Source organism: Piliocolobus tephrosceles, chromosome 7, assembly GCF_002776525.5.
Source record: "Piliocolobus tephrosceles isolate RC106 chromosome 7, ASM277652v3, whole genome shotgun sequence".
Taxonomy (NCBI): Eukaryota; Metazoa; Chordata; class Mammalia; order Primates; family Cercopithecidae; genus Piliocolobus; species Piliocolobus tephrosceles.
In genome coordinates, this window is record NC_045440.1 from 54,718,138 (window position 1) to 54,738,615 (window position 20,478).

General features: G+C 41.3%; 1 protein-coding gene across 5 annotated transcripts in view; it reads left to right on the forward strand.

Annotated features, from left to right (window-relative positions):
- RGS20 (regulator of G protein signaling 20) overlaps positions 1 to 20,478 on the forward strand; it is a 106,666-nt gene that overhangs the window by 69,015 nt on the left and 17,173 nt on the right. For 3 of the 5 annotated variants that reach the window (XM_023184205.2, XM_023184206.2, XM_023184207.1), the window contains one exon: positions 19,732 to 19,880. The exons of the other annotated variants lie outside the window; for them this stretch is intronic. In XM_023184205.2, coding sequence (XP_023039973.1) covers positions 19,732 to 19,880 — 149 coding nt within the window. The remainder of the gene's footprint in view (positions 1 to 19,731; positions 19,881 to 20,478) is intronic. 5 annotated transcript variants of the gene reach the window in all.

Sequence of the window (20,478 nt, forward strand, 5' to 3'; positions counted from 1 at the left end):
AGCCACCGTGCCCAACCTCCTGAATATTTTCATAATTCTGAAAAGAAATCCCATACCAACTAGCAGTCACTCCTCATTCTCCTTACCACATCCCCTGGCAACCACTAATTTACTTCCAGTCTCTATGGATTTGTCTAGTCTGAAAATTTCTCATAAATGGAATCATACATTATGTAGCCTTTTGTGTCTGCCTTCATTCACTTAACATATTTTTTCCTTTTTTTTTTTTTTTTTTTTTTTTGAGAGACGGAGTTTTGCTCTTGTTGTCCAGGCTGAAGTACAATGGCACAATCTCAGCTCGCTGCAACCTCCACCTCCCGAGTTCAAGCAATTCTCTTGCCTTGGCCTCCTGAGTAGCTGGGACTACAGGTGACCGCCATCACACCCAGCTAATTTTTTTGTATTTTTAGTAGAGATGGGGTTTCACTGTGTTGGTCAGGCTGGTCTCGAACTCCTGACCTCAAATGATTTGCCTGCCTCGGCTTCCCAAAGTGCTGGGATTACAGGCATGAGCCACCATGCCCGGCTTTCACTTAAAATATTTTCAAGGCTCATCCATGTTGTAGCAGGATCCAGTACTTCATTCCTTTTTATAGCTGAATAAATATTGCCTTGTACGGACATATCATGCTTTGTTCATTCATCAGTTGATAGATATTTGTGTTTTTCCACTTTTTGACCATTATGTATAATGTTTACAACAATAAACAAACAGCATTTGTTTACAAGTTTTTGTGTGGACATGTGTTTTCAGTTTTCTGGTAGTAGAATTGCTGGGTCATTTGGAAACTTCATGTTTAACATTTTGAGGACCTGTCAAACTGTTTTCCAAAGTGGCTAACCCATTTTACATTCTCACATGTAGCATATGAGGATTCTAATTTCTTCACATCCTAACACTAATTGTCTACTTTTATTCTACCTATCCTAGTAGGAATAAAATAGTATTTCATTGTGGTAGAGACTTTATTTCCCTAATGACTGATGATGTTAATCATCTTTTCATGTGTATATTGGCCATTTGAAATATCTAGTCAAATCCTTTCTCCATTTTTAAATTGGGCTTTCTCTCCTTTTTCTTAAGTTGTAAGAGTTCTTTATATATCCTGGATACAAGTCTCTTACCTGATATGTGACTTCCAAATATTTTTTCCCAGTCTGTATCTGTGGGTTGTCTTTTCACTTTTTTTTTTTTTTTTTTTTTTTTTTTTTTTTTGAGACAGAATCTCGCTCTGTCACCCAGGCTGAAGTGCAATGACGCAATCTCGGCTCACTGCAACCTCCGCCTCCCAGGTTCAAGAGATTCTCCTGCCTCAGCCTCCTGAGTAGCTGGGATTTCAGGCACGCGCCACCACACCTGGCTTATTTTTGTATTTTTTTTTAGTAGAGCCAGGGTTTCACCATGTTGGTCGTGCTGGTCTGGTGTCATTTGAAGCATAACTTTTTTTTTTGAGACGGTCTTGCCCTGTTGCCCAGGCTGCAATGCAGTGGTGCGCTCTTGGCTCACTGCAACCTTTGCCTCCTGGGTTCAAACAATTCTAGTGCCTCAGCCTCCCAAGTAGCTGGGATTACAGGTGCATGCCATCAAGTCTGGCTAATTTTTGTATTTTTAGCAGAGACGAGGTTTTACCATGTTTACTGGTCTTGAATTCCTGGCCTCAAGTTATCTACTCGCCTATGCCTCCCAAAGTGCTGGAATTACAGGCATGAGCCACTGCACTTAGCCATAAAATTTTTTAATTTTTATTAAGTACCGCTTATCAATCTTCTCTGTTTTACTTATGCTTTTGGTGTCGTGTGAGAAATCATTGCTTAACTGCAGGTCATGAAGATTTACTGTTGTGTTTTCTTCTAAGCATTTTATAGTTTTAGCTCTTAGATTTGGATCTGCTTGAGTTAGTCTGTGTGTATGGTATAAGGTAAGGGTCTTACTTTATTCTTTTGCATGTGGATATTCACTACTGTCAGCACCATTTGTTGAAAAGACTGTTCTTGGTGGTTTCCAGCTGCATCCATGTCCCTACAAAGGACGCAAACTCATCCTTTTTTATGGCTGCATAGTATTCCATGGTGTATATGTGCCACATTTTCTTAATCCAGTCTGTCACTGATGGACATTTGGGTTGATTCCAAGTCTTTGCTATTGTGAATAGTGCCGCAATAAACATACGTGTGCATGTGTCTTTGTAGTAGCATAATTTATAATCCTTTGGGTATATACCCAGTAGTGGGATGGCTGGGTCATATGGTACATCTAGCAAACTATCACAAGAAGAGAAAACCAAACACCGCATGTTCTCACTCATAGGTGGGAACTGAACAATGAGATCACTTGGACTCGGGAAGGGGAACATCACACACTGGGGCCTATCATGGGGAGGGGGGAGGGGGGAGGGATTGCATTGGGGAGTTATACCTGATATAAATGATGAATTGATGGGTGCTGACGAGTTGATGGGTGCAGCACACCAACATGGCACATGTATACATATGTAACCTGCACGCTATGCACATGTACCCTAGAACTTAAAGTATAATAAAAAAAAAAAAAAAAAAGAAAAGACTGTTCTTTCCCATTTCGAATTGGCTTGGCCTTTTTGTCCAAGTAGCTCTCCCGAGCTACTCAGGAGACTGAGGCAGGAGGATCACCTGAGCCCAGGTGTTATGTTGTCCAGCCTGGGCAATATAGCAAGACCCTATCTCTAAAAACAAAACAAAACAAAACAGGCACCTGGGATTTTGATAGGGATTGCATTGAATTTGTACATTAACTTGAGAAATGTTGCCATCCTAACAGCATTAAGTCTTTTATAAATATGGGATGTTTTTCCACTTATTTAGATTTTTTTTTTTTGAATCAGGGTCTTACTCCCATTGCCCAGGCTAGAGCACAGTGGTGTGATCTTGGCTCACTGCAGCCTCAGCTTCTGGGCTATGTGATCCTCCCACTTCAGCTTCCTGAGTAGCTGGGACTACAGGCACACACCACCATGCCTGGCTAATTTTTTGTATTTTCAGTAGAGAAGGTGTTTCACCCTGTTGACTGGGCTGATCTTACACTCCTGGGCTCAAGTGATCTATCCACCTCAGCCTCCCAAAGTGCTGGGATTTTAGATGTGAGCCATCATGCCCAGCCCTATTTAGATATTCTTTACTTTCAGCAATTGTTTTGTGGTTTGCAGTGTATAAATCTTATAATTATTTTATTAAATCTATTTCTAATTATTTTATCTCTTGATACTATTATGGGAATTATTTCCTTAATGTCACTTCCAGAATGTTCACTGCTAGTGTACAGAAATACAATTGATTTTTGTTTGTTAATATTGTATCCTGCAACTTTGCTGAACTCATTTATTCTAATAATTTTTTTGTTTGTTTTTAGTGGAATACTTAAGATTTTTTAATAAGCAAGATCATGTCATTTGCAAATAGAGATATAGAGATAGTTTTACTTCCTTTTCAATTTGAATGCCTTTTATTTATTTTTCTTGCCTTATTGCCCAGGCTGGAGCTTCCAATATATTACAAATAGAAGTGGTAAAAGTAGATTTTTTTTCTTATTTCTGATCTTAGAGAGAAAGCCATCAGTCTTTCAGTGTTTAATATGATCTTAGATATAGGTATGTTATAGGTGCCTTTGGTCAGGTTTAGGAAGCTTCCTTTTATGCCTATTTTGTTGAATATTACTTATTGTGAAATGCATTAGATTTTGTCAATTTTTTTTTTTTTTGAGATGGGGCTGTCTCACTCTGTTGCCCAGACTGGAGGGCAGTGGTACAATCTCAGCTCACTGCAACCTCCTGCTTCTGGGCTCAAGCGATTCTCCTGCCTCAGCCTCCTGAGTAGCTGGGATTACAGGCACGTGCCATCACGCCTGGCTAATTTTTGTATTTTTTAGTAGAGATAGGGTTTCACCATGTTGGCCAGGCTGGTCTTGAACTCCTGACCTCAGGTGATCCACCCACCTCAGCCTCCCAAAGTGCTGGTGTAACAGGTGTGAGCCACTGTGCCTGACCAAATAATTTTTCTCAGTCTATTGTGATTTTTGTCTCTTACTTTATTGATATGGCCATTACATTTATTTTTTATGTTAAACTAACCTTGCATTCTTACATTAAATTCTACTTAGTCATACCATATAATCCTTTTTTACATGTTGCTAGATTCAGTTTGCTAGTATTTTAAGATTTTTGCAACTGTATTCATAAAAGATGATTACAGTGTCTTTATTTGGTTTTGGTATCAGAGTAATACTGGTCTCAGAGAATAAGTTGGAAAGTATTCACTCCCCTTCCATTTTTTGGAACAGTTTTTGAAGAACTGGTAGTCCTTCTTTGCTAAATGTTTGGTAGAATTCACCAGTGAAGCCAACTTGATCTGAGCTTTTCTTTTCTTTTCCTCTTTTCTTTTCTTTTCTTTTCTTGTCTTGTCTTTTCTTTTCTTTTCTTTTCTTAATACACCAGCCTGAACAGATCTGGGCTTTCCTTTGTGGGATTTTTAAAAATCACTAACTCAGTCTCTTTACTTGTTAAAGTTCCTTCTTTAGTTAATTTTGTTAATTTATGACTTTCCAAGATTTTTTCCATTTCATCTAAGTTTTCTAATTAGTTGCCATACAATTGTTCGTAGTATTACATTATCATTCTTTTTATTTCTGTAAGATCAGTAGTAATTTCCCATCTTTCATTCCTGATTTTGCTAATTTAAGTCTTCATTTTTCTTGGTCAACTAGCTAAGGTTTATCAATTTTGTTGATCTTTTCAAATAACTAACTTTTGGTTTCTTGAATTTTCTCTATTGTATTTTTCTATTTCTATTTTCTATTCCATTGTGTTTGGAAAACATACTTTGTATTATAATAATGATTTTAGATCTATTGAGGCTGTTTTATGGCCTATTATATGGTCTATTCTGGAGAATTTTCATGTGCATTTGAGAAGAATATGTATTTCACTGATGCAGGCAGAGTGCTCTATAGATGTCTGTTAGTTGTAGTTAGTTTATAGTGTCCTGATGTCCTCTATTCATATCCTTGTTGATCTTCTATCTAGTTGTTCTGTCCATTATTGAAAGCAAGGTACTGAACTTTATTACTGTTATCATTGAATTGTTGGTTTTTCCCTTCAATTCTGTCAGTTTTTGCTGTATGTATTTTTGTGGTTTTGTTATTGGGTGTATATATATTTATAATTGTTATATCTTCCTGAGACATTAGCTCTTTTATCATTATAAAGTGTCCCTATTAGTCTCTGGTAACATTTTGTGTTTAATAGTATTTTATTTGCTATTATTAGAGCCACTCCAGCTCTCTTATGGTTGCTGTTGCCAGATACATATTTTTCCATCCTTTTACTTTCTATCTATTTGCATTTTTGAATGTAAAGTGTGTCTCTTGTAGACTGTATATAGTTGGATTATGTTTGTATTCATTGTATTCTGGCAATCTCTGTCTTTTGACTGGATTGTTTAATCCGCTCACTTTTCACCTTGTCATTGTCATTGATCCGTTTAGATTTACCTTTGTGTTTTTCCTTTTACTTTCTGTATATTTCATGACTACTCTGTTCCTCTTTTCCTCCCTTACTAACTTCCTTTGTTTTATGTTGATATTTTCTAGTGTACCATTTTACTTCTTTAGTAATTTTTTCACTATATGTATATATTTTTTATTTTAATTTTTATTCTTTCTTTGAGACAGAGTGTCACTTTGTCACACAGGCTGGAGTGCAGTGGTACAATCATAGCTCACTGCAGCCTCAAACTCCTGGGCTCAACAGTCCTCCTGCCTCAGCCTCCCAAGTAGCTAGGACTACATGTGTGCACCCTCATGCCAGATAATTTTTTAAATTTTTTGTAGAGATAGGGTTTCACTATGTTGTCCAGGCTGGTCTGAACTGCTGGTCTCAAGTGATCCTCCTTCCCTGACCTCCCAAAGTGCTGGGATTTCAGGCATGAGAAAATGTGCCTGGCCCTGAGGTAATTTCTTAATGACCTCTATAATACTTATAATACCTTTCTTAATGTATCAGAATCAACTTTAGATGTATACTACCTTAATTCTAGTAAGATATAGAAACTTTGCTCTTATATATAGCTCCTTTCTCTCCCTACTGTTTTGTGGTTACTACTGCTATACATATTAAAGTGTATATATATTACAAATCCAATAATACATTGTTATAGTTACTGCTTTATATAATCCTCCCAAAGTGCTGGGATTACAGGCGTGAGCCACCGCGCCCGGCCAATCCTATGTCTTTTAAAGAAGCTAAGAAAAGAAATAAGAACAGAAATACATGTATAGAGTTTCTTCTTCAAAAAAATACTAGGCCTGGCCCGGTGGCTCACATTTGTTATCCTAGCACTTTGGGAGGCCAAGGAAGGCAGATTGCTTGAACTCAGGAGTTTGAGACCAGCCTGGGCAACATACTGAGACCCCGTCTTTACAAAAAATATAAAAATTAGCCTGGCATGGTAATGTGTGCCTGCGGTCCCAGCTACTTGGGGAGCTGAGGTAGGAGGATCACTTGAGCCCGGGAGGCAGAGGTTGCAGTGAGCCAAAATCACGCCACTGCACTCCAGCCTGGGCAACAGAGCAAGACTCTGTCTTTGAAAAAAAAATTCCCGAGACTTCAAATGATTGTTTTTAAGTAACTCACTAGTTACATGATTATATTTTGCTGGAGAGAGGGTCTACATCCCTCACGTCGCCATTCTGGAACCACCCTGCATGCAGATGATGCGCCTCGTGTTTTTATCTCTTAGTCTTTCTGAACAAGATTCTGAATTAATCCTTCAGTACTAATTTCTAATATCCTTGAAACTTTCTACTTGATTCTTTTTCCTGACTACCTGTTCTTATTTTATTTCTGTTTTAGTTTCCTATTTTTTGACGTTTTAAATGTAAATGATTTCTTCATTATTATTTGAGCATCTCAACTTTATTTTTCATTTTCTTCTATAACATTCAATTCATATTCCAGTGGGTGATTTTAATGACTGTCTTTCTTCATCTGTTTTGGAATTTTAGTTTGCAAGTCCTTTTTTTTTTTTTTTGAGAGTGTCTTGCTTTGTTGCCCAGGCTAGAGTGCAGTGGAATGATTATAGTTCACTGCAGCCTTGACCTCCTGGGCTCAAGCATTCCTCCAACCTCTGCCTCCTGAGTAGCTAGGACTACAGATGTGTGCCATCAGACCAGCTAATTTTTTTATTTGTTTTATTTTTTTGAGACAGAGTCTTGCTCTGTCGCCCAGGCTGAAGTGCAGTGGTGCATGTTGGTTCACAGCAACCTCTGCCTACCGGGTTCAAGAGTTTATCCTGCCTCAGCCTCCTAGATAGCTGGAATTATAGGCGCACCACCACGCCTGGCTAATTTTTGTATTTTTAGTAGAGACAGGGTTTCACCATGTTGACCAGGCTGGTCTCGAACTCCTGACCTCAAGTGATCTACCCACCTCGGCCTCCCAAAGTGCTGGGATTACAGGCGTGAGCCACTGTGCCTGGCCTAGTTTTTAAGTTTTTTTGTAGAGATGGGGCTCACTATGTTGCTTAGGCTGGTCTTGAACTCCTGGCCTCAAACAATCCTCCTACCTCTGCCTCCCAAAGCACTGGGATAATAGGCATGAGCCACCATGCCCAGCTGCAAGTTCATTTTAAAGTAATTGTTTCATTCTTTTTTGTCATTGATCTTTTTTCTGCCCTCCTTAGTTTTTACTTATCTCCATCTAGAAACATTAAGATTTCCTTCACTGAACATCTGGGCATCCTGCTAAGAGCCAGATGTTATGATGACAATTCAGAATTTCTGCCCAAGTGGTATTGTGAATATGGCAGATTTCAGAACCAGCAGTTCCAGCTCATTCCAGACCACAGAGATGTCTATATGCTCCCATATTCCACATGGAGAAACCCCATCTCTACACAAAAATATAAAAACTAGCTGGATGTGGTGGCACGCGCCTGTAGTTATCTTTTAAACCTGTAGTTTATCTTTTAAACCTGAGAAGAGTTTGCTTAGTAAGGTAAGGGTGACTCAACATCGAGAAATGCATTAATTCACTTCATTATTCAAAGGAGGAAATTGATATGCTCATCTAAATAGATTTTTTAAATCTAAAAGAATTCAACATATTAAAAACTTTATTAAGGAAATTTTCAACCACACATATGTAGAGAGGATGGTATAACAAACCCTGTGTCAGTCAACTTCAACAATTATCAAATCAGCATTTGCTTCTTTTTAATATTTGTGTTTTACTAACACTTTTAGTTCACCTCAGGCTCTTGCATTTCTCCACAGACAGCAGGGTACGGTATAAATGATCACTCCCACCACCAAACACTCCAACATTTAGGAAGGTAGTGAAAGCCATTCCCATCAATTTAGAATTTTTTTGTACAGAGAGGTGAGAGATTGTTAGTAAACTTTTCCAGGAATAGCATGTATTTCTGTACACTTATCGAATCTTTAAATGATTTAAAATGTCAAAATTATAGTACAGTAAACATGAATACAGTCTTAATAATAGTCTCTTCTAATTTAATCTGATGAAAGACTTTCATGTTCGTCTGGGCACGGTGACTCACGCCTGTAATCCCAACACTTTGGGAGGCTGAGGCAGGAAGATCACCTGAGGTCAGAAGTTCGAGACCAGCCTGACCAACATGGAGAAACCCTGTCTCTACTAAAAATACAAAATTAGCCGGGCGTGGTGGCACATGCCTGTAATCCCAGCTACTTGGGAGGCCAAGGCAGGAGAATTGCTTGAACCCGGGAGGCAGAGGTTGCGGTAAGCTGAGATCACACCATTGCACTCCAGCCTGGGCAACAAGAGCAAAACTCCATCTCAAAAAAAAAAAAAAAAAAGATTTTCATGTTCGAAAGAAGACAATGTCTTATATATCTAATCTTTTCAGCAACCATCAAAAAAGTCTAAGTCCATCAATAGGTGAATGGAGAAACAAATAGTGGTACATCCATACAGTGGAATCCTGCTCAGGAATAAAAAGGAATGATCTATTGATATATGCAACAATCTCAAAACAATTGTGCTACAGGAAGGAAACCAGACCGAAAAAAAGATGTTGTATGGTTCCCTTTATATAAAAATCAAGAAAATGCAAATTAATGGATATAGAGAGAAAGCAGATCTATGAGTACCAAAGGCAGAGGCGTAAGAGGGAAGGAACAAGAGAAATTCTCAAGAGGCAGGGTTTTGAGAAAACTTTTGAGGGTGAGGATGTGTTCACCCTCTTGATTGTGATGACGGCTTCCCAGGTATACATGTCAAAACTTATCAAATTATATACCTTAAACATGTGCAGTTTATTGGATGTCTGTTAGACCTCAATAAAGCTGTTTTTAAAAATGTATACAAGTCCAGAGCTCTCCAGTCTCAAAATTTTTTTTTAAATGTATAAGAACAGCCGGGCGCAGGGGCTCATGCCTGTAATCCCAGCACTTTGGGAGACTGAGGTGGGCAGATCACCTAAAGTCAGGAGCTCACAATCAGCCTGACTCCCATCTCTACTAAAAATACAAAAATTAGCTGGGCGTGGTGGCGGGCGCCTGTAATTACAGCTACTCGGGAGGCTGAGGCAGGAGAATTGCTTGAACCCAAAAGGTGGAGGTTGCAGTGTGCCAAGATCGCACCATTGCACTCCAGCCTGGGTGACAAGAGCAAAACTACGTATCAAAAAAAAAAAAAAATGCATAATAACAGACTTTGATAGAATTTTCCTTTGACTTCTAATGGCTATATTTGGTCCTCAGAAACCTTAGGATGTTCTCTAAGAGTTAGCTCACTCAGTCGTTAAAATTCTTCCAGATATTTTACAAACAGGTAGGTGTGTATAAACAAATAAAATATGTTAGCTTATGACATAGGGCTAGAGAGTTAAAATTTTAAAAAAGTTTTTAATATTAATAAGTTAGCACAACTTATTTTATACCATATAAATAGTGAAAGAAAGCCTGCTTAACTTGAAATGTTATCTTCCAGAAACCTCCAATACATAGCATACTTGTCAGCAAAACACTAACAGTCTGCTCATTAAAGAACGTCTTGAAGAAGACAAAGGTGCCTAGTACTATTGCTACTTTTCAGTATTTAGTCAACTTCCTGGCCAATGAAATAAGACCAGGGTAAGAAGAGATACCTTAAAAAGGTACAGGAAGCAAAGAGACTAGTGTGATTATGTAGAGACAGTATGATCATCTAATTAAATAATCAACAGAAAAATTACTGGAACTATAAGAGAATTCAATATAGTATTCTTAGCCTTCCTATATGCCAAAATATCCATTTAGAAAACACAATTGGGTATCAGGGGAAGATATCATTTATGACAGCAGCAAAAATTGGCCTACAAAATATTCAGGAGTAAACCTATCAAAAATGTGCAAGACCTGTTTGAAGAGACCCTTGCCGCACACGTAAGAGGGAATTTAAGTAAACAGATACTTCAGGGACTGATTGGGAAGACCCAGTGTGGCCAAGATGTTGGAACAGGACTCTCCTGAGACCTTGGGACACCACCATGTCACCGTCCTTCCTACTTCTGGAAATTAATTAGGATATGGTTGTTTGTTTGTTTGTTTGTTTATTTGTTTGTTTTGAGACAGAGTCTCACTGTCACCGAGGCTGGAGTGCAGTGGCATGATCTCGGCTCACTGCAACCTCTGCCTCCTGGGTTCAAGTGATTCTCCTGCCTCAGCCTCCAAAATAGCTGAGATTACAGGTGTGTGCCACCACACCCAGCTAATTTTTTTTTTTGTATTTTTGGTAGAGACAGGGTTCCACCATGTTGGCCAGGCTGGTCTCGAACTCCTGACCTCAAGTGATCTGCCTGCCTTGGCCTCCCAAGGAATATGTTTTTTTAATGAGGCAAGTTGCATCCATATCTCATAGAAAATAATAGTTACCTGGAGCATCTTTTGTTCAGAACATCTTGGTTTGGAGATTGTGCTGGCTTGTCCTGCGGCCTCAGTGCCCTGAATTGAGTGAATGAAGTGAAACCATGGTTAGACTGTCTCCTCCACAGGTGAGGTGAAGAGGTTATCCCTGGAGTCACTTGAGCCCAGAGTTTCTGCCTTCAAAGCTGTCTCCCTGTGGTACCCATAAAGCATGACTGTGGCTGACCACGTGTCTCTGCCTCCACCTTTAGGCTAAGTGAGCCACACCAGTTCAGTAACCCCAGTGGAGCACTGTGGGTGGTCTCTGAGTATGCTGGGAGCATCGCTTTCACAGTGGATGAAAGAAGAAAGAACAGTAAAGCCCTTTGATGGATCTTTCTTGTAGTCCTGAAACTTACATGTGAGACTAATTAAGACCAGGCGCGGTGGCTCATGCCGGTAATCCTAGCACTTTGAGAGGCCAAAGAGGGCAGATCACGAGGTCAGGAGTTCGAGACCAGCCTGGCCACCATGGTGAAACCCCATCTCTACTAAAAATACAAAAATTAGCTGGGCATGGTGGTGGGCACCTGTAATCTCTGCTACTCGGGAGGCTGAGGCAGGAAAATCGTTTGAACCTGAGAGGCAGAGTTTGCAGTGAGCCAAGATCGTGCCATTGCACGCCAGCGTGGGCAACAAAAGTGAAACTCCATCTCAAAAACAAAAGAAATACCTGTGGCTGGCAAACTGGCTGAATAGGAACAGCTCCGGTCTGTAGCTCCCAGTGAGATCAACACAGAAGGTGGGTGATCTCTACATTTCCAACTGAGGTATCTGGCTCATCTCATTGGGACTGGTTAGACACTGGGTGCAGCCCACGGAGGGCAAGCAGAAGCAGCGTGGGGCGTTGCCTCACCTGGGAAGTGCAAGGGGTCGGGGAACTCTATCAAATTATAAGAGAATTCAATATAGTATTCGTAGCCTTCCTATATGCCAGAATATCTATTTAGAAAACACAGTTGGGTACCCAGGGAAGCCGTAAGAAACTGTGCCTTGAGGGACAGAGCACTCCAACCCAGATAGTACACTTTTCCCACAGTCTTTGCAAACCACAGACCAGAAGATTTCCTCTAGTGCCTACACCACCAGGGCCCTGGGTTTCCGGCACAAAACTGGGCGGCCTTTGGGCAGACACCGAACTAACTGCAGGAGTTGTTTTTCATACCCCAGTGGTGCCTGGAACACCAGTGACACAGAACTATTCACACCCCTGAAAAGGGGACTGAAGCCGGGGAGCCAAGAGGTCTAGCTCAGTGCATCCCACCCCCACGGGGCCCAGCAAGCTAAGATCCAATGGCTCAAAATTCTTGCTGCCAGCACAGAAGTCCGAAGTCAACGTGGGACGCTTGAGCTTGGCAGGGGGAGGGGCATCCACCATTACTGAGGCTTGAGTAGGTGGTTTTCCCCTCATAGAGTAAACAAAGCTGCCAGGAAGTCTGAACTAGGCGGAGCACACTGCAGCTCAGCAAAGCCACTGTAGCCAGATTGCCTCTCTAGATTCCCCCTCTGGGCAGGGAATCTCTGAAAGAAAGGCAGCAGACTCAGTCAGGGGCTTATAGATAAAACTCCCATCTCCCTGGGACAAAGCACCTCGGGGAAGGGGCAACTGTGGGAGCAGCTTCAGCAGACTGACTGCCTGGCGGCTCTGAAGAGAGCAGCAGATCTCCCACACAGTGCTTGAGCTCTGCTAAGGGACAGACTGCCTCCTCAAATGGGTCCCTGACCCCCGTGCTTCCTGACTGGGAGACACCTCCCAGCAAGGGTCGATGGACACCTCATACAGGAGAGCTCCAACTGGCATCTGGCGGGTGCCCGTCTGGGACGAACCTTCCAGAGGAAGGAATAGGCAGCGATCTTGGCTCTTCTGCAGCCTTTGCTGGTGATACCCTGGCAAACAGCATCTGGTGTGGACTTCCAGCAAACTCCAGCAGACCTGCAGCAGAGGGGCCTGACTGTTAGAAAGAAGACTAACAAACAGAAAGGAATAGCATCAACATCAACAAAAAGGACGTCCACACAGAACCCCCATCCAAAGATCACCAGTATCAAAGATCAAAGATAGATAAATCCATGAAGATGAGGAAAAACCAGCGCAAAAAGGCTGAAAATTCCAACAACCAGAATGCCTCTTCTATTCCAAAGGATCGCAACTCCTCGCCAGCAAGGGAAGAAAACAGGACAGAGAATGAGTTTAACGAATTGACAGAAGTAGGCTTTAGAAGGTGGGTAATAACAAACTCCTTGGAGCTAAAGGAGCATGTTCTAACCCAATGAAAGGAAGCTAAGAACCTTGAAAAAAGGTTAAAGGAATTGCTAACTAGAATAACCATTGTAGAGAAGAACATAAATGACCTGATGGAGCTAAAAAACAGCACAAGAACTTTGTGAAGCATACACAAGTATCAATAGCTGAATTGATCAAGCAAAAGAAAGGATATCAGAGACTGGAGATCAACTTAATGAAATAAAGTGTGAAGACAAGATTAGAGAAAAAAGAATGAAAAGGAATGAACAAAGCCTCCAAGAAAGATGGGACTGTGTGAAAAGACCAAATCTATATTTGATTGGTGTACCTGAAAGTGATGGGGAGAATGGAACCGAGTTGGAAAACACTTTGCAGGATATTATCCAGGAGAACTTCCCCAACCCAGCAAGATAGGCCAACATTCAAATTCAGGAAGTACAGAGAACACCACAAAGATACTCCTCAAGAAGAGCAAGCCAAGACACATAATCATCAGATTCACCAAGGTTGAAATGAAGGAAAAAATGTTAAGGACAGCCAGCGAGAAAGGTCAGGTTACCCACAAAGGGAAGCCCATCAGACTAACAGCAGATCTCTCTGCAGAAACCTTACAAGCCAGAAGAGAGTGGGGTCCGATATTCAACATTTTTTTTTTTTTTTTGAGACGGAGTTGTAGTCTGTTGCCCAGGCTGGAGTGCAGTGGCATGATCTCGGCTCACTGCAAACTCTGCCTTCAGGTTCATGCCATTCTCCTGCCTCAGCCTCCCGAGTAGCTGGGACTACAAGCACCCGCCACCATGCCCAGCTAATTTTTTGTATTTTTCAGTATAGACGGGGATTCACCGTGTTAGCCAGGATGGTCTTGATCTCCTGACCTCGTGATCCGCCTGCCTCAGCCTCCCAAAGTGCTGGGATTACAGGCGTGAGCCACCGTTTCTGGCCAACATTCTTAAAGAAAAGAATTTTCAACCCAGAATTTTATATCCAGCCAAACTATGCTTCGTAAGTGAAGGAGAAATAAAATCCTTTACAGGCAAGCAAATGCTGAGAGATTTTGTCACTACCCTGCCCTACAAGAGCTCCTGAAGGAAGCACTGAACATGGAAAGGAAAAACCAGCACCAGCCACTGCAAAAACATACCAAATTGTAAAGACCATCAACACTATGAAGAAATTGCATCAACTAATGGACAAAATAACCAACTAGCATCATAATGACAGGATCAAATTCACACAAAACAATATTAAACCTAAATGTAAACAAGCTAAATGCCCCAATTAAAAGACACAGACTGGCAAATTGGATAAAGGTCAAGACCAATCGGTGTGCTGTATTCAGGAGACCCACCTCAAGTGCAGAGACACACGTAGGCTCAAAATAAAGGCATGGAGGAATATTTACCAAGCAAATGGAAAGCAAAAAGAAGCAAGGGTTGCAATCCTAGTCTCTTATAAAACAGACTTTAAACCAACAATGGCCGGGCGCGGTGGCTCAAGCCTGTAATCCTAGCACTTTGGGAGGCCGAGACGGGCGGATCACAAGGTCAGGAGATCGAGACCACCCTGGCTAATACGGTGAAACCCCGTCTCTACTAAAGAATACAAAAAACTAGCCAGGCGACGAGGCGGGCACCTGTAGTCCCAGCTACTTGGGAGGCGGAGGCAGGAGAATGGCGTAAACCTGGGAGGCGGAGCTTGCAATGAGCTGACATCAGGCCACCGCACTCCAGCCTGGACGACAGAGCCAGACTCCATCTCAAAAAAAAAAAAAAAAAAAAAAAACAAAAAACAAAAAAAAAAAAAAAGAACATTACATAATGGTAAAGGGATCAATGCAACAAGAAGAGGTAACTATCCTAAACATATATGCACCCAATACAGAAGCACCCAGATTCATAAATCAAGTTCTTAGAGACCTACAAAGAGACTTAGACTCCCACACAATAATAGTGGGAGATTTTAACACCCCACTGTGAATATTAGACAGATCCATGAGACAGAAAATTAACAAGGATATTCAGGACTTTAACTCAGCTCTGGTCCAAGCGGACCTAATACACATCTACAGAACTCTCCATCCCAAATCAACACAATATACATTCTTCTCAGCACCACATGGGACTTACTCTAAAATTGACCACATAATTGAAAGTAAAACACTCCTCAGCAAATGCAAGAGAATGGAAATCATAATAAACAGTCTCTCAGACCACAGTGCAATCAAATTAGAACTCAGGAATAAGAAACTCACTCAAAACTGCACAACTGCATAGAAACTGAACCACTTGCTCCTGAATGACTACTGGGTAAATAATGAAATTAAGGCAGAAATAAATAAGTTCTTTGAAACCAATGAGAACAAAGACACAACATACCAGAATCTCTGGGACACAGTTAAAGCACTGTTTAGAGAGAAATTTATAGCACTAAATGCCCAAAGGAGAAAGCAGGAAAGATCTAGAATGGACACCCTAACATCACAATTAAAAGAACTAGAGAAGCGAGAGCAAACAAATTCAAAAGCTAGCAGAAGACAACAGATAACTAAGATCAGAGCAGAACTGAAGGAGTTACAGACACCAAAAAATCCTTCAAAGAAATCAATGAATCAAGGAGCTGGTTTCTGAAAAGATCAACAAAATAGACGACTAGCCATGAATAAAGAAGAAAAGAGAGAGGAATCAAATAGACACAATAAAAAAATTATAAAGCCGACATCACCACTGATCCCACAGAAATACAAACTACCCTCAGAGCATATTATAAACACCTCTACACAAATAAACTAGAAAATCTAGAAGAAATGGGTAAATTCCTGGACACGTACACCCTCCCAAGACTAAACCAGGAAGAAGTCGAATCCCTGAATAGGCCAATAACAAGTTCTGAAATTGAGACAGTAATTAGTAGCTTACCAACCAAAAAAAAGCCCAGGACCATATGGATTCACAGCTGAATTCTACCAGAGGTACAAAGAGGAGCTGGTACCATTCCAAACAATAGAAACAATAGAAAAAGAGGAACTTGATTGCAGTAACATCCTGATACCAAAACCTGGCAGAGACACAACAAAAAAAGAATATTTCAGGCCAATATTCCTGATGAACATTAATGCGAACATCCTCAATAAAATACTGGCAAACCAAATCCAGCAGCACATCAAAAAGCTTATCCACCACCATCAAGTCAGCTTCATCCCTAGGATTCAAGGCTAGTTCAATATATGCAAATCAATAAACACAATCCATCACATAAACAGAACCAATGACAAAAACCACATGATTATCTCAATAGATGCAGAAAAGGCCTTCGATAAAATTCAACACCTCTTCATGCTAAAAACTCTCAATAAACTAGGTATTGATGGAATGTATCTCAAAATAATAAGGGCTATTTATGACGAACCCACAGTCAATATCATGTTGAATGGGCAAAAGCTGGAGGCATTCCCTTTGAAAACTGGCACAAGACAAGGATGCCTTCTCTCATCAGTCCTGTTCAACATAGCATTGGACGTTCTGGCCAGGGCAATCAAGCAAGAGAAAGAAACAAATGGTATTCAAATAGGAAGAGAGAGAGTCAAATTGTCTCTGTTTGCAGATGACATGATTGTATGTTTAGAAAACCTCACCATCTCAGCTCAAAATCTCCTTAAGCTGATAAGCAATTTCAGCAAAGTCTCAGGATACAAAATGTGCAAAAATCACAAGCATTCCTATACACCAATAATAGACAGAGAGCCAAATCATGACTTAACTCCCATTCACAATTGCTACAAAGAGAATAAAATACTAGGAATATAACTTACAAGGGATGTGAAGGACCTCTTCAAGGAGAACTACAAACCACTGCTCAAGAAAATAAGAGAGGACACAAACAAATGGAAAAACATTCCATGCTCACGGACAGGAAGAATCAATATCCTGAAAATGGCCATACTGCCCAAAGTAATTTATAGATTCAATGCTGTCTCCATCAAGCTACCATTGACTTTCTTCACAAAATTGGAAAAACTACTTTAAATTTCATATGGAACCAAAAAAGAGTTTGTATAGCCAAGACAATCCTAAGCAAAAAGAACAAAGCTGGAGGCATCATGCTACCTGACTTTAAACTACACTACAATGCTACAATAACCAAAACAACGTGGTACTGGTACCAAAACAGATATATAGACCAATGGAAAAGAACAGAGGCCTCAGAAATAACGCCACACGTCGACAACCATCTGATCTTTGACAAACCTGACAAAAACAAGGAATGGGGAAAGGATTCCCTATTTAATAAATGGTGTTGGGAAAACTGGCTACCATATGCAGAAAACTGAAATCAGACCCCTTCCTTACACCTTATACAAAAATTAACTCAAGATGGATTAAAGACTTAAACATAAGACCTAAAACCATAAAAACCCTAGAAGAAAACCTAGGCAATACCATTAAAGACATAGGCATGGGCAAAGACTTCATGACTAAAACACCAAAAGCAATGGCAACAAAAGCAAAAATTGACACATGGGATCTAATTAAAATAACGTCTGCACAGCAAAAGAAACTATCATCAGAGTGAACAGGCAACCTACAGAATGGGAGAAAATTTTTGCAATCTATCCATCTGATAAAAGGCTAATTATCCAGAATCTACAAGGAACTTAAATTTACAAGAAAAAAACAACCCCATCAAAAAGTGGGCAAAGGATATGAATAGACACTTCTCAAAATAAGACATTTATGCAGCCAACAAATATATGAAAAAAAGTTCTTCATCACTGGTCATTAGAGAAATGCAAATCAAAACCACAATGAGATACCATCTTATGCCAGTTAGAATTGCAATCATTAAAAAGTCAGGAAGCAACAGGTGCTGGAGAGGATGTGGAGAAATAGGAACACTTTTACACTGTTGGCGGGAGTGTGAATTAGTTCAACCATTATGGAAGACAGTGTGGCGATTCCTCAAGGATCTAGAACCAGAAATACCATATGATCCAGCAATCCAATTACTGAATATATACCCAAAGGATTAGAAATCATTCTACTATAAAGACACATGCACATGTATGTTTATTGCAGCACTGTTCACAATAGCAAAGACTTAGAACCAACCCAAATGCCCATCAATGATAGACTGGATAAAGAAAATGTGGCACAGATACACCATGGAAAACTATGCAGTCATAAAGAAGGATGAGTTCATGTCCTTTGCAGGAACATGGATGAAGCTAGAAATCATCATTCTCAGCAAGCTAACACAAGAACAGAAAACCAAACACCGCATATTCTCACTCATAAGTGGGAGTTGAACAATGAGAACACATGGACACAGGGAGGGGAACATCACACACCGGGGCCTGTCAGGGGGTGGGGGGCTAGGGGAGAGAGAGCATTAGGAGAAATACCTAATGTAGATGACGGGTTGATGGGTGTAGCAAACCACCATGGCACGTGTATACCTATGTAACAAACCTGCACATTCTGCACATGTATCCCAGAACTTAAAGTATAATTTAAAAAATAAAAATAAATAAAATAATTAGAACAAAGTCCAGTAGTATAGAGGATTAGGTAATAATCAATAGGAACAGACAAATCTAATGTTGAAGTAGAATAATAGATCCAGAAATTAATTCCAAAGTCCTATTTATGGTTCTTTAATGTGTGTGTCCTTGATATTAGCTTGCAATTAGCTCCATCAAGTGATAGTATCCAACGTATAATGGGCTTAGCAATTTCTTGCTTCTCTTGCTGCTTCTGTATCTCTCTTCTTTCACATTCTCGGAGTCCCCAACAACAGGGCAGAGGCTGAAGGGCACAGATCTTTTGTGTCGTATGGCTTGGCCTCCACTGAAGTAGGTGAGGGTGACCGTCCCTGGTATGGCAAGACAGGTCTGGGCAGGCCACAGTCTGGCTGTCCTGCCTGGCTTCCTGGGAATAATTGAGCAATTGCTCTATACCAGGCGGGGTTCTGAATGCTTCCACATCCCAATTTCGATCACTTCTGCAAGGTGACGCAGCTAGGAAAGATGTGACTCTGGCCTCCAGGACTCCCCTTCTCTTCTGACCTCTCCTCAGTCTGCTGTATTAGCCGGGCCTCCCTTCCCATGTTGACCTCCTCCCATATTTGCGTGTTGGCCTCACGGGCAGCGTTAGGAAGCTGCCACCATCCCTGCCCCTCTTTGGTTCAGGCCACAGGGATGCCTGGAGCTGGGAACGGCCCTGCGTAGCACTGCCTGCGGAGTCTTCAGTGCGTGTGCGTTTCTGTCTCCTTTACTGAACTGTGAGCGCCTAAGGCGGGGCCTTCCATCTGCTAGTTTATCCCTGGAATGTATCTCAGTGCTTGGCAGAGGATAAGCATTACATGTTGGACACATTAATCGATCCTAAGATTCTAAGCACTAAATTTTACGAGAAGTAGCAAAAATGACCTGAATATAGTCGCACTGTATCTGTTCAATGATCCAGACAGCTGACTCTCTGACGCCTTCATAACGCTGGGACCCCCTCCCGCTTTGTTCCTCTCCCTCTTGCAGCCGATGGGATCAGAGCGGATGGAGATGCGGAAGCGGCAGATGCCGGTCGCCCAGGACGCACCAGGCGCCGCCCCAGGCCAGCCCGGAGCGGGGAGTCGCGGGTCCAACGCATGCTGCTTCTGCTGGTGCTGCTGTTGTAGCTGCTCGTGGTAAGGTTTCAGACTTTTTAATTAATGTGCCCCTGACTGGGAAGTGTAATGTGCTCCTGATTGGGAAGTGGCACCTCTGAATAGTGGTGATAGCTTACGGTTAATTCAGTAAGTGTTTCTTAAGCAACTACTATATGCTTGACACAGAGGGACACCCCAGAAATAACAACAGGCTACATCTGACTACCTCTCAAGGGGCTTATGCTCAAATCAGGCCACCGTGTGTTAAACAACTAAAGAACAACCTCAGGCGGTTCACGATTGACTATCAACATTTGGGCAGAAATGGTTAGAAAGAATTGAACTAGGGGCATTCCTGGGGTAATGACGGCATAGGATCTAAGATGGGTCTTAAAGGTTAGGACGAGGCCGGGCGCGGTGGCTCAAGCCTGTAATCCCAGCACTTTGGGAGGCCGAGACGGGCGGATCACAAGGTCAGGAGATCGAGACCATCCTGGCTAACCCGGTGAAACCCCGTCTCTACTAAAAAATAAAAAAACTAGCCGGGCGAGGTGGCAGACGCCTGTAGTCCCAGCTACTCGGGAGGCTGAGGCAGGAGAATGGCCTAAACCCGAAAGGCGGAGCTTGCAGTGAGCCG